Genomic DNA, 14201 nt, shown 5'->3' on the forward strand with positions numbered 1-14201 from the left:
AAGGAGCCTCTCGGGGAGAACTTGAATTTGCTTCGTAGGCTGGATGTACTGAGGGACAGGCAGGCTCTTAGTCCCCAGGGGGCAACATTGCTTGCTGATGGCAGGCCACACCAAGTTCCGAGAACAGGGAGGTGGCTTCAGAGCCTCACTGAGCACTGGCTGTTGGGTCACAATGAGGTGAAAGGTCTGGTGACCGACTGCCTACTGCTGGAACATGGTCATCTCTCACTTTAGCTCTGGGAGAGTTCAGTGTAGCCAACTGGGGTAAACAAATGTCTGGGGAGCTAAGAATCAATGATTTCGGTGAATGTCCTTTTCTGTTTCACACGGCTGGGCACAGTCACACACAGGCAGCCACGCATGGGTGTCTCCTGTGGTTGTTGCTGTTGAATGAAATCAGAATGAGCAGCTTGTCTCTGTTGGATAGCCAGGGAGCCACGTCCCTCGCACTCCTCAATGCCACTTATTTTTGGAAAAAACTTAAGTTGGCAGCAGACCCCTAGGTAGATATTTAATTCACCCCGGCTATATGAGAGGAAGGGGCAGTAAATATCAGAGTATCAGTGTTTATAAAACCATAGTGCTTTGTAAACCCTACAGGTATAGAGGCAGGCCTTGATCACTGAATTCCAAATGCTGATTGGTTCTAAAAATGACTTGCACCAAGTTTCTACCTCTCATCCCTGAAGCCCCATAGATCAGCTGAGGCAGTCTATCACCCATGAGCTCTGGCAGGTGAGACGAGGCACCAGGGACCAGGGACCATGGCCTGTGAAGACAGGCACCGTCCTCTTGTGTAACATCAGTTCTCATCTATGCATCAGTGACTACAAAAAGGAGTTTGAAAACACTCTGAGAGGCAAGATAGTTATTTTACATCACAGTCTTAGTGACAATGTTTGAGTGGTGGTACTGTGGCCTGGTTGACTCTGCGAATTCATTGGATGAATTTAAAATTCTCAGCCATTCAGAGTTGCTCGGTAAGTATTTAGTGGCTCCTCCCATTTGCTAAGCCAGTGGGGGTGTATCATATACTCTCATTTCAATCAGCAATCACGGTCTCCAGAAGAGGGGGGAAGAACTTTCCAGAAACATGGTAACAATCAAAGGAAAATAGTAGTGTGGTCTTTTACTGAGGTTTTCCTTTTTTAAAAAACATGAAAATACTCCCGTCATGAATATGATTAGAATGCTCACAGGTAAGTGGAACAAAAACGAAGTGTGTTTTTCTTCTTGCCCACTTATCTTGTTTCCCTAGACTCGGAGGTCTAGCCTGACACTCTTAAATGAGCGTGAATTTCACTGGACGAGCGTCCATGGTTCAGTCCTACGTCACTGGGGTAGCTCAGTGGAAGCTTGGATCACCTATCTGTGTACTTAAACACTGCCTATCACTAAGGTATCTCAGACTGTAAAGTCTTGAGATCTCCTGCTCTTGGATCCTTCAAGCACTCATAAACACAACGGTCACTAGGGTCAGGGAGCAAGGAAGAGACTGTTTATCTGGTTTCTAGATGTGGAGATAGGCTCTGATGGACGGTTGCTATGACAGAAACACAATTCAGGGAGATTGCAAGATGCTTTACAGAACATCCTTTCAGAGTGATAAGATTAAAACACAGCTATTAAAACCTTCAAACTGATATTCTATCTCTATTTAGATATATGCATATCTCTATACATATACCTCTATCTATGTCTTAGAATAAGGGTTTTTACCATGGGAGGGTACATATATAAAGATGATTTCTGCTGTTAAAGTCCACCCAGTAAGTAAATCAATAGGAATGCAGGGCCATCAGACATAGGAGCAAGAAGTCTAAAGATAAACATCTTCATGTAAGATCTGCACAACTAATGCGGGGGCTTGGATGTGGTTTGGTTTCCCAAAGACTCAAGTTCTGGAGGCTTGGTTCTCAATATGGTGATGGGGAAGAGATAGAAACTGAAGAGCTGAGATAATGCAAAGTAATTATGTCCCTGGGGGCTGGGGACTGCCCTTGGACAGGGTTAACGCTGGCCTTGCAAGGTGAATTGGTTCTCATGAGAGTGGGCGGTTACAAATGAAGGTGACCCCAATACATGACTCATTTTATCAATTCTCTTCCCATCTCTGCACCATGTTTTAACTTTGCCACAAGGGGCATAGCCAAAGAGACAGGCCATCTAATGTTGGATATTCAGGCTCTAAAACCATGGGCTAAATAGATTTCTTCTTAAGGTCCTGGCTTCAGGTACTTTGTACTTCAGATACCGGAATAAACACGAACGCCTATTCTGTTACATTGCAGCTTTGAAAAAGAATATGTTTTGTATCCAGGCTCTCTTTTTTTTAAATTGACAATTATATGTCTTAATCTGCCTGTGAAAAGGCAAGTTAAGCCATGGTCTTACTTGCTCTGCTCACAACACAAGGAGGCAATGTTACAACAGATGTAAGATTCCTTGTAGGTATTGTGACTTCTCCTAATTCAATTTTCCCTTTTCAGTAATCCAGGTCAGAAGTTAAATTAGATCAGCCAGGATCGATACTCCTGAACGGCTTACAGGAGCTACCCAACAATTCACCAACAAATCAACAAGCAAGCAGACTGAGAAATGAGCGTATCTAATTATCCTCCAATGGCCAGCAAGAGAGCTTACAGCACTAACGTCTTAGCTAAGGTTCTGAGTCACCAGGGTCCCACTAATACCGTCACGTGACTTCCCATAAGTATGGGCATCGTTTCCCAAGCTGCTTCACCTGCAGAAAAACCTGCAGTGCTTAAGTAGCTTCCTCTTCAGGAAGATGTTAATGACTGCCTAGAACATTCTGTGAGGCTCATATTCAGAGTCCAGCAGCATTTCTGAAATATAGTGAAGTCAGGAATGATGGTGCACACCTTTAATGCCAGTATTTGGGAGGCAGGGGCAGGTGGCTCTCTGAGTTTGAGGCCAGCCTGGTCTACAGAGTGAGTTCTAAGATAGTCAGAGCTATACAGATAAAACGCTGTCTTGAGAGAAATGGAGATAGGAAGATAGGGAGGAAGGCAGGAACGAAGGAGAGTGAGAGAGAGAGAGTGAGAGAGAGAGAAGAAAGGGAAAGGAAACAGAGAGCAATGACAATTTTTTTAATCTGCTGGGCATCCCCATTCTGCGCAGACTTTGAACACATTCTGCACATTCCTTGGGTAAGAAGTATGGACTGGCTAATTTGCTTTCTGTTTACAAGTAATTTTTTTTAAAGAACAAATTCACCCATCAAGATTATAAGATATGAACAATGCACTCAGCAACCCTTAGGCTCCTTACATAACATGGCTTGACATGGGGTCAATGCTCAGTCAAAGCTTTCTGATAAGGATGCTATTATTTTAGTTAAATAATAATCAAGGATAAACATGACCTCACGGCCTTGGGCAGGGCCATAAACATCTGTCCTGGACCTTCTCACCCACCTTCACCCTGATCTTGGGAGTCATGGCTATCTTAAAGTTGCTCTGACTTGAATTCCAGCCCTCAAGGGAGGGGAAAACCCAACAAATAACCATGTACCTGTGGTGGGGACTGTGTCCGAGGGGTCCTTGTCCAAACAGCTAAACTCTGTGCCTTCTCTCACCTGAAATGAGACACACAGTGGATGAACAAATGCACCAACTGGACTAGAGCTTGGGGGAGAGGACTGGAGGTTGGTCCTATATATTGGAAACGACCACTCATAATTAAAACTGAACTATGTCTGTTATAACTCTTTCAACCTCATTGCTCACTGTCCATAACACATTGCTCTGATCTGTCTCCTCCTCCTCCTTCACCTGAGATCAAGCCTTTAATAGTCTTGTCTACAGTGTTGCAGGTCCTCAACAGTGTCACCTCCTTTAGGCTGGAGGTCCCCTCCTCTCCCTTCGCAATGGTCTCTCTCAGGAAGATGTAACTGTGACCTTCCCCTGCCTAAATTCTCAGTGAAGCCAGGTCGTTCTGTCTATGCTGCCTATTGTTGTGTCCTCAAAGATGACAGTGGTGCCAAGCATCTAGGAAATACTATTTGTTGATTGGACAAATAAATTGCTGCCATATACCAACCTCAGAATAAAATCCATCGATCCTAACATTTCCCGACTCTAGTCTGTCCTTGACCAAAGTCTTGATACTCTCCCATACCTTTGAGCCTTTGCTTAAGACATTCCTCCAACTCTTTCCTTCTCCATTTTCTTACCCTTCTGCCTCCCAGGTTCACCCCTAGTTATCCTTCAAAATTGAGATCATCTTTAGGAAAGTCATCTTTAACTTTCTGAGTTGGTTTTTCTTCCTCTGTATTCCCAGAAGACCAACACAAGATTTTAATTCCAGTTACTATAGTGTTTGTAATTGCTGGCTGGCTGGTGTGTCCATTTCTCTACCAAACTGTGTCCTTTTGGACTAGCAGTGTGCTTTATTCATGTTTTAAAATCTCATGTCTAGGATCCTTTATCCATCTTCTTCATCACCTAACAGATCACGACTAGGCCCTGGCCCCGAGTCCTTGCCCCTCTGAACTTCCGTTCTAGAGGTATAGGAGAGACTTAATAATGCATCCCGAGGAAAAACAGCAATATATAAAAACCAACAGCAACACTTTGATAGGATTCCCTGCATTCCAGACACTGGAATAAATGCTTTCTCTTTCTTAACACACTTTGTAACTCCACATGGTGAGACTATCACAGTCACAACTTCCCAAATGAAAACCAAAGGCGCGGGGAGGTTGAGGGCTTTTCTTTTCCACGCACAGCCAGAATCTGGAAGACTCTGGATTTGAAGGTAGAGCCAGTGGCTTCATCTCACTGTACCTGCTTCCTTCTAGGTGCATTAATGATATTAGAAAATATGGGGCCCGTTGGTAACTCAAGAAATGCAACGAGAAAGATTCCTAAGAGTAGAAGCTCACTCTACCACTTGGAGCGAATGCTCCCATGGAAAGGGAAGGACCAAGTCATCTTTATCCACCTTTGTCCTGGTTCTCTGAGAGCAAAGACGTCAGGCTTTCGGTGTTTGAGGCCTGAGGAGTGCAAAGTGCCCTATCTAATCTCAGCGGGAAGAATCCGGGTGACTCTGAGATGATAAGCCACAATCCAGATGTGAACAGTTCAGGTACAGGTTGGACTTTAAGGCTATCTGGTCCCCAAACTACCTGGTTCCAGACCTTAGCTCCCTTCTCCCTCTACCCTGACAATTCTATTTTCTTCCTCCTCAGATTAAAGGCTCAAGGACTAGCCAAAGATTTGTGGAGGGTCCGAGGTCTCTTGTCAAATTGCCACAGTGCCATGGAACCCCAACTACCTCATGTAGCTGTGAGAGCTACACGGAGTCAGGTCTAAGATGGTGTTGATCCGGGCCACCAAGAGCAAGCCACACATACACTTGAGGTCCTTTGCCCCTCAGTCTTCCCGGGCTGAATTTCAGGTACCTGTTGCAGTTTCCAGAACTCTGCAGTTCTTGACCTGCCCATAGGCCAGTGGAGTTTTCAGAACAGAGAACCATGTGGAAGGTTACAAAGATTCACGTTTGTCCTTCCCTTACCTGAAGCCTTCCTATGGGTTTCAGCTGTTTGGCCTGGTAGTTGCTATTTCTGTAGGTGAACAGGTAGGGGCTCTCCTGCAGAGAAAGGTAACATATAGCCATGACCCAGAGCTCTCCATCCCATAGTAATCAAGCTCGTCATTTTCCATATGGTTAACTGGAATGTTCATGATGTAAGGTTTCAGGTGGGGGCGGGGTCCAAGAGAGACACCGAGGAGGGGTGTTGGGGAGTAAGGAGTTTATATTTTTTAAAAAAGTTAGGAGCGTCACAGACAAGCAGACAGATAAAACATACATGGTGAGGGCTGCAAGGACAGCTCAGAGCCCAGAGAGAGGCAGCCTGGTGGGGTCTCTGAAGAGTTGTACAGAGCCTGGGTGCAGAATGAGATTGGGGGCTGGTTTCACAGTAGAAGTCTGTGAGCCAGACATGAGCCAGGGAAAGGGCCGGGGAAGAAGGCATGTGATAATATCCCCACTCCCTTGGGTATAAATTCTCTTCCCAGTGCAGAGACCCTGGCCCCAGAGGTCTGTTAGCCGGGGACTTGGTAGGTGCCTGTCAGTTTCTGTGACTGGGAAAAGGCTGCTGAGGGTGTTGTAGCCTGGGCAGTGGCTGGATTCTAACATTGAGTTTTCACACATATCTTCTCCATGAATCCAAACCTTTCCCTGCCCCTTCTCTTCCTGTTGCCTGTTGCCTGATGGCCTCCTAAAGAAGGTCCCCGGGGCTTTGAAATGGCCCACTTGCAAGCTAGTCATCTCTGATACGTTTTCCCTCTCTGTCTCAGTGGTCTGTATCACCCAGCTAAACACAGGAATCTCAGACAGAAGATCTCATTTTAGGCTTCTTGGAAGTCAGAACAAAGAGGAAAGGAGGTTTGCCTAATCACAATAAACTTACTAATTCTGCTATCAAGAAAGCAACCCTCCCCCCAAATCAACCTGCATTCCACGAGAGAAGGAATTTCCGTCATTGATGTTTGGTTATTTCTTCATCCACGTCTTTGGAAAAGATTATCTATATATTTATTACATTTTGGGCACATATTTATGATACAGCCTTCAAGACTCCTTAGGACCTCATCAGCTCTGCCTCCCGAGGTATAGGAAGGCCTTGATGTGGCACTTGGGGCCCCAAGAAGGCTAGCGGGACGATAACTGGAGGCCAGGTGAGTTGTGGCCTTGTTCCTGTGATGCCCACAGGTATGAAGGGTCTTTACTCTGCTCTCACAGTACACAGGAATCAGTTTTAGGACAACCTGTGCTCAGGTCCAGAACAGCAGGCCCAAGACTCTCAGGGCTAATGTCTCAGTAACAACCCACTTTTCAATAAAGTCCACGTTGCCACCCATACCTCACCTCACCCAGCCCAGTGTCTCCTACCTGAGACGGACATTCAAGCCTCTCTGTCTCCGTTGCATCAAACAATTCATTTTTGTGACCCACTGGCTTCATCTAGAAGAGAAGGTGACAGCTGAAACAGAGGCCTCGTGTAGGTAGCAGCCCTCCATGGCACTCCTGAGATGGGCTCCTCCAGCCAGGGAGCTCTCCGAGTCTGACTCTTGGGTCAGTAGCCCTTGTGGGCATTTCCAACTCCGTCCTAGACCGAGGGGTGAGCAGCTCAACTCTCAGGGAAGTGCAGCCTACATCTTCCTAGGGATGTGGTAGTACTCTCGTTTGAAGACCATGGTGTGAGATTGGTGGGTTTGGGGGGTGTTGGCTTTTGATGGGACTTCCTAGCCCACCTCCCCAGGAGTGCAGTAAGAGAAACTGCACATGGTTTTGAGCAGGTATCCAAGGCAGACAGACATTGTTATTCGTAGTCCAACCAGATTATCACAGCGGGTCACGTGGTTTCCCTAGGGTGGTTACCATACTTGGCATCGTGTCCTCCCCTCAGTGTCCAGTTGGCTGGACGCTGATAAAGATTTCCGTGTCAAGGCCAGTAGAGACAGGGAGGAAGGACAAGCCCAAGCAGCGTGTGAAAAGCCTGTATCCTTTGCCCCAGTTTCCCCCTTCTTGCAGCTATAATCTACAGCGTGGTTCTCATCCTCCTTAATGCTGTGGCCCTTTAATCCAGTTCCCCATGCTGTGGTGACCCCCAGTCATAAGATTATTTTCATTACCACTTCATAACTGTATTTCTGTTCCTGTTAGGAATTGTAATATAAATACCTGACATACGAGATATCTGAAATGTGTCCCCCCAAGGGGTTGCAACCCACTGGTTGAAAACCACCAATCTACATGCACACAAACCCAGGTTCAATAAAACAAACCAACAAGTTTGGATTGAAGTTTACACAGCTGCCTATGAAGTCAAACAGGCCCCAGTGTTTGGCTGGGCCGCAGAGACGGAGTGAGAGGGAACGCAGCTTGGCCCCCACACTCGCAGACAACAGACTGGCTAGCAACTTGAGAACGAATGGCATCGGTACCACCGCCACAGAGGCCACCTGACAGCAGACGGATGGCGCTGAGAGCAGCAGGAGGACCAGCAGGTCAGAACTGCGGCAAAAGCATCAGAGAAAGGGGGAATGAAGGGCACTGAAGAATGAGATGAAGGGTTTTGTTTAGGCTTTCTTTAGTGCTGGGTGTCAAGAACGGGGCCCTCCACATGCCAGGCAGATGCTCGCCTACTGAACCACATCCTCAACCCAAGGTGGGTGTTTTTAAAGCTTCTTTTTATGGACTGGGAATGTATCTCAGAAGAGTGCTTGAGTCCTGGTTTGACCCCCAGCCCTGAATAAAGACCTAGTATGGTCATGCATGCCTGTGATCCAGTACTGTGAAGGCAGAGGTGGGAGGATCAGAAACTCCAGGTCGTTAAGTAGCAAGTTCAAGGCCAGCTTGGGCTACGTGAGATCCTGGATATGAGAGAGAGATCGAGAGAGAGACAGAGACAGAGATGAGAGAGATATAGAGACAGACACAGAGGGAGAGGAAGGGATGGAGGGATGGAGGGAGGGAGGGAGAGAAAAAGGAAGAGGACAGAGCTGAGAGGGAAAGAGGGAGGGAGGGGAGGGAGGAAGCCGGGAACTTAAAAACCTGCTGCAGTGGTTGAAGGATCTTCGGCTCATGCCTTTCCCTCCTATTTGGGAGCCTTCTGCTTTGCTCTCAGCCCTGCCACACCACAGTGCTAGACCCTGGTAGCAGTTTTGTCCCTCATCCCCCCCCCCCGACAAGGACTTTGACAGGGATGTGGTTGGTTATTGGCTTGGACCCCCCTCTAGCTGCCACACAGATAAACCATGATTCAGATGCCCCTCAAGATCTAGTAATTCTGCATTTGTGTCCCAGATACCCGGAAGCCAGAAGAACGTTCAGGACTTGTGGCTTGTTCTGATTTGGTGGGAGGAGGCAGATAAAGGGGCATAATTACAGTCAGTTCTGGAGGAGTGGCAGGGAAGAAATGGGCTCTCAAACTCCTTTCAGTTTTATTTTGATGGTGGCCCGTCCTAGGAAAAAGGGAGCGCTCATGGGGCCTGGCTAATGGCTGGGTCAACTGCATTGCATTTTCCCCTCAGTCTTTCAAGAATGTCAGAATCCAGAGAGAATCTGGAAAGAAACCATATCTATCCTGACGGCTAAATTCAACAGAACCCTGCAAACCATTTCAAGGGCCCCAGAGAAGGGCAGTTTATAGGTTTGTCCACTAAACCTGCTTCTGTCTAGAACCTCATCTTAAATGAGCATGACGGTACATGCCCATAATCTCAACATTTGGGAGGTCGAGGCAAGAGGATTGCTTAAGTTTGAGGTCAGCCTGGCTACAGACAGAGATCATGTCTCCAGGCCAAGGCCACAGCAAGCCTCACGTTAAATGTTCCCATATCACCATATCAGTCATGCACTGGTTCTAACTCTGAATCCTCCGAGAAGAGAGAAAACCTGATTACTTCAGTAGCCCCTCTTCCTTCTTCTGCCACCCGGGGCTGCTGTACCCAAAGGCACCATCTCCCCACCCTACCCCCCAACATCTGTCCCTGGTCTCATCCTTGCTATGGCTTCATCTTCCACTCTCTTCATTGGTCTCCTTCACTCTGCTCCGTCACTGTGAAATTAGCTTACATGGGGACGCGTGAGGGTGATCGTAAGAAAGTCGTCTCTGGGGGTTGGTTAAATGGCTCAGCACTGGCCGCCAAGCCTGATGCGAGTGTGGCAGGCAGTCCTCTGGCCTCTGCATGCACACCGTAGCTCAGTGCACCCCTCCCTCAATAAATAAGAGCAATAACTTTTTAGAAATCAGATCTGGAATAAGTTCTTCTGAAGTATGACTACTTCCCACGTTTCCCCTCCTGCCTGGTAGCGCTAGCATCTTGCCGCGAGACTCAGCGTAGTGTTGTGATTACTGGGAGGACCTGGGATTGAATGTCCCCAAGGGTGTGTCCCTTCACTACTACGATACAAGAATTTCCAGAAACTGCTGAAGAAGCAGCAGAAAGGACCCAGAGAGAGTGAGTTCTGCTCAAACACAAATCTTCAGCTTTGTAGAGGGGGCGCAAGCTGCAGCCAGGGCTGGGACCAGGGAGATCAGGAACCTAGCAGAGTTCTAGTTCGGGTGTGTGCAGACAAAAACCACTCATCACCTCCGCATACGTGCGGTGCTTAGAGCTTCCACCTGCCGTCTGAGGACACAGAAGACAGATGCCAATGTGGCCCATGTGTGGCTCTGTGGGCTGCAGAACAGAGATCCCTTTCAACATAGATGGGTAGTCAGGAGAATGGCAGATGAAGATCCCCGAGATTATAGCACCCACCACTACTTATCTAGGAGGAAAGCCCTCCCCCTGAGGCTCTGTGTTTGAATGTGGCATAGAACATGTAACCCTGGGTATGGCCTCCATGGTTTGGGGTAAGATAAACACACAAACCAAGGGCTCCAGCCTCCCCATACTCTAAGGGACCGCAGAACTGAAAGACACAAAGGGAGCCGACTGGCTCCCCTAGCTGAAGGTCATTGTACTCTCTTGGCAGGGGAGAGAATAACGTGACTCTGTCAAGAAGCAGCCAGAAGTGGGACTGGAGCCAAACCCACTTTCTGACACCCTCTGCCTCGCCCTAACCTGTCACATTCCAGATCCTTCATGGGCAGATTCAAGCCTGCAGGAGATGTGGGTGGGTTCCAGCAGAGTGGTGGGTGGCCTGGTATTTTGCCAGTGGGGAAACGGGGGAACTGAAACACTCCTTTCTCCCTTTCTGGGCTGCAGGCGCCTGGAGGGGCTTAGCGGGCAACTTAGTGGGTTTGCCGGTGTTGGACAGGTCTGGAGAGAGGCCAGTGACTGCCACTTAGGACAACTGTCACCTCCTCCGGGAAGTCCTCCTGGCACTTGCTGTACCCCAAACCCTTATCTCCCTTTGGGCACTCACTCCTTGTGACCCTTGAGCAGGCTAGAAGAAATTGGGTCAGCAGCCCGGGAATGCCACTGGACCGCCTAACAAAAGTGGTTGTCGCCACTACTGCCGCCAATGCTGAGGAGAGGAGAAAGGGAAAGGGTCCCACCCTGCTGTGCTCTCTTCAGCTGTTCCTGAGTTCTAGGGCTTGTCTGTCTGCGATCTGGGTTCCATCATCCCCATCCTGCTTCTCAGATAGGCCAGCCTCCCTCCTACCACTCGCCAATGCACTTGGCTCATTATCACCACACCCTTTGCTGAGAGGCCCTGGTGCCAAGGGTGCCTACCCTGTGCTCCTCCTGTACATCACTTCAAACTCACCTCAAATCCCGTCTTCTGGGCCCCTCCTGACCGCACGGTTCATCTGCCAGCCCTGTTCTAATGACTGGTGCCCTACCAGCTATAATTTGAGCTCCATGAAGACAGGGGCCACACTTGGTCATCCTGTACCCTCTAGCACTAGGCAGGGCAGAGCAAAGTCAGACACTTGTTGGCTGAGGAAGCATGGTGTGGCAGAGGCCTGAGGCTGAGCTGGCACAGTCAACCCTGTCTCCTTGGGAGGTCACAGGAGGTCATGAAGTCTGGGGTCTGTTTTCTGCCCTTCATGGAATAAAGGGTCTCAAAATGTGGATCACATTCCCTTTAGCAAACTTCTAGCTCCAAAAAACAACAACAAAAAAACCCCCAAAACCCCACATTTACATTATAATTCATAACAGAAGCAAAATTACAGTTATGAAGTAGCAACAAAAATAATCTTATAGTTGGGGGTCACCACAACATGAGGAGCTGTATTAAAGGGCCACAGCATAAGGAAGGTTGAGAACCACTGGTTAGGGGTTATCCCACCAAGTGCCTGCCCCACCAGCAAGTGCCTTTGGAAAAGGCCTTGGGTTTCACTGCCAAAGGTCAAAGTGTTTCACACATGGGGTCACTACCACCGTCCCCTAACCTCCCTGATCCAATCTCCACGGGTCACCTTGGAATAACTGAAACTCAGTATACTCCATGTAGCTCACCAGCTGGAGAAAAAGAATGAGATGCTTCTAATCCAAGGAAGAAGAAAACCCAATTCATATTGCTGGGATTCTAAGGATACGGCAGCAAGGATGGGCAAACAATGGCAAAAGAAGCGCCCTGAAAGGGCACCAAGTTTTGGGGTACCTCCCATCCAAAGGCCCTGAGAAACCTTTGGGGACCTGGGAAAGCCCATCATTGTTACCCTAGGAAGAGCAACACAATCTAAGACATGGAGGGTGAGATACACTGAACGCGTGGGGTCAGGGGCGATGTGTTTCCTGTGTGGGGAGCTGATACCTGAATTGATGCAGGCATGAAAGGCAGGATCTAATTCGAGCCCAGGTCATCTCTCTGATGACCGTGATGGCTCCAGGTACCACCTACACCTTTTAAACCTGCATGGTGCCACTTCAGAGAGGAAAGTGAGTAGGAACCGCAGGGAGCCTGTGCCTGAATGCAACTTGAAGCCAGTCAACCACCCAATTCTAGGGGCCCAGCTCTGCCTCTGGGGAAAGCAGGATGGAGCTCTGTACCAGCTCGCCATTGGTAAGTCAAGGCTGTCCCTCTGTGAACCAGCCCACAGGCTGGCATGAGCCACACATCTCCACACTCACCATGTTGTTCCAGATCCTGAGGGCGAGCGTGCTGGGATCCTGGGGCGAGGACCTCTCCTGGAGGAGAATGAGGTAAGAAAGGACTCTGTCACCCCACCCCCACTCCCAGGATATGATGTGATCTACATACTGACTGACCCATGTGGACAGGGCCTTGGCCCATCCAGTTCTGTCCTCTAGCCCTTCCTCAAGGAGCAGCACATTTATAGGAGCGCTGTCTGGGGTTAGGGTTTGGAGGTCAGGGCTGGCAGGAACAGGGTGAGTCTCTGGTTTCTCTGTATTGTTATAGAGCCTCCAAAACTGAACTCAGAACAGGAGCTGGTGACTGGGAGGTGACTCCGTTGGAGCAGTGAGGCACGGGCAGGGAGTCCTTTCCACCTTATGAACCATGACTTCAAACAGCAAGTAAGTTTTGGAGGTGGCACAGTGAGGCCAACAGGTAGGAGCTGGCAGCTGTTCCTCCACACAGCCCTGAAGGCTCAGGGGCTACAGAGACCCCGCTAGGCGGCTTGTCCGTCTCTCAGGGCTATACAACCCTCCTCCCTTGGGGAGGAAGACGCAGATGCCTCTCTCCAGGGATGTAGGTAGAGGAGCACACAGAAGGAAAAGCTAGAGGGAGTGGTCTGGAAAATGGCAACCCCTGTAATCACAAAGGTGGGAGGGGGTACCCAGGGTTCCTCAAGCTCCAGGCCCCGAAATCTTCCCATATGTTAGCTCATGAAATCCTGACATCCACTCCAGATGGATGGGACATTAATAACAGTCCTTGTTTCACAGATGTGAAACCAAGGCATGGGGAAGTCAAACTCTTTGTATGAGGTCACAGTTGGCCCATTCCCGACGCAGGGCTTTAAGCCAGGCTATCAGCCCCAAGGCCCTGCCTCTCAGAATCTGCCTCACGAGACTCTGCAACCCCATGAGGGAACCGCATGGGAAAGGGTAGGAGACCACAGTGGTATTGTTCCCGAGACTGCACACCCGGTATTCAGGGAAGGCTGTGGATTCTGTGGAGCAGAGGGGGCGGAGAGGAGGCAGGGGCAGCTGTGCGGCCCAGGCTTCCTCACCATCTAGTATCCATACTCACGATGCCCCGCATGGCTCACTCACCAAAGGTGGTTCTACCTCATAGAAGAAAGGCTGGAAAACCACTGTGAAGGATTCATGGTTGTTGAACTTGCTGGAGGCCAGGAGACCTTCCCAGGTTTCCTAGAGAAGGGACAAAAGAGTGCCCGTTCAAGAGCCCACGCCACCAAAGTTGTTTGGCATACCAAGACCCTCCCTCAACCAGCTCTACACATCATACAAAGACCCTCACTCAACCACCTCTACACGTGACTGACAACTGTGTGCTGCTTGGAAGGCCCCCCTTGCCTTACACTTTGGGACTGTTGAGACCGCAACAGAGTTTGCCCTTGTCTCTGAAGCCCCGGCACCAGGGCGTACCAGACAAAGGGCTAGAGACGGTTCTCCGGAAACTCAAGAAGTACAAGGCAGCCCTGCACACCATGGAGGAGGCTAGGTCTGCAAAGGCACGTGCCACCAGTGTCCCTTGCTCCCACTCAATCATATCCAGAGTGGACAGTGCCACACAACTGTGAACTTTCAACTGTGGCGGAATGCCATCATGTTAACACAGGT

At 49.0% G+C, this 14201-nt stretch overlaps 1 protein-coding gene across 1 annotated transcript in view; it reads right to left on the minus strand.

The window, feature by feature from the left end:
- Positions 1 to 14201, minus strand: part of Plb1 (phospholipase B1) — a 118409-nt gene that overhangs the window by 66542 nt on the left and 37666 nt on the right. Inside the window, exons 14-18 of the mRNA XM_057785194.1 lie at positions 13671 to 13769; positions 12564 to 12620; positions 6919 to 6990; positions 5539 to 5613; positions 3535 to 3598 (exon numbers count right to left, since the gene is read on the minus strand). Of these exons, the coding sequence (XP_057641177.1) occupies positions 3535 to 3598; positions 5539 to 5613; positions 6919 to 6990; positions 12564 to 12620; positions 13671 to 13769 (367 nt within the window). The remainder of the gene's footprint in view (positions 1 to 3534; positions 3599 to 5538; positions 5614 to 6918; positions 6991 to 12563; positions 12621 to 13670; positions 13770 to 14201) is intronic.

This window comes from Chionomys nivalis, chromosome 1 (assembly GCF_950005125.1).
Source record: "Chionomys nivalis chromosome 1, mChiNiv1.1, whole genome shotgun sequence".
Taxonomy (NCBI): Eukaryota; Metazoa; Chordata; class Mammalia; order Rodentia; family Cricetidae; genus Chionomys; species Chionomys nivalis.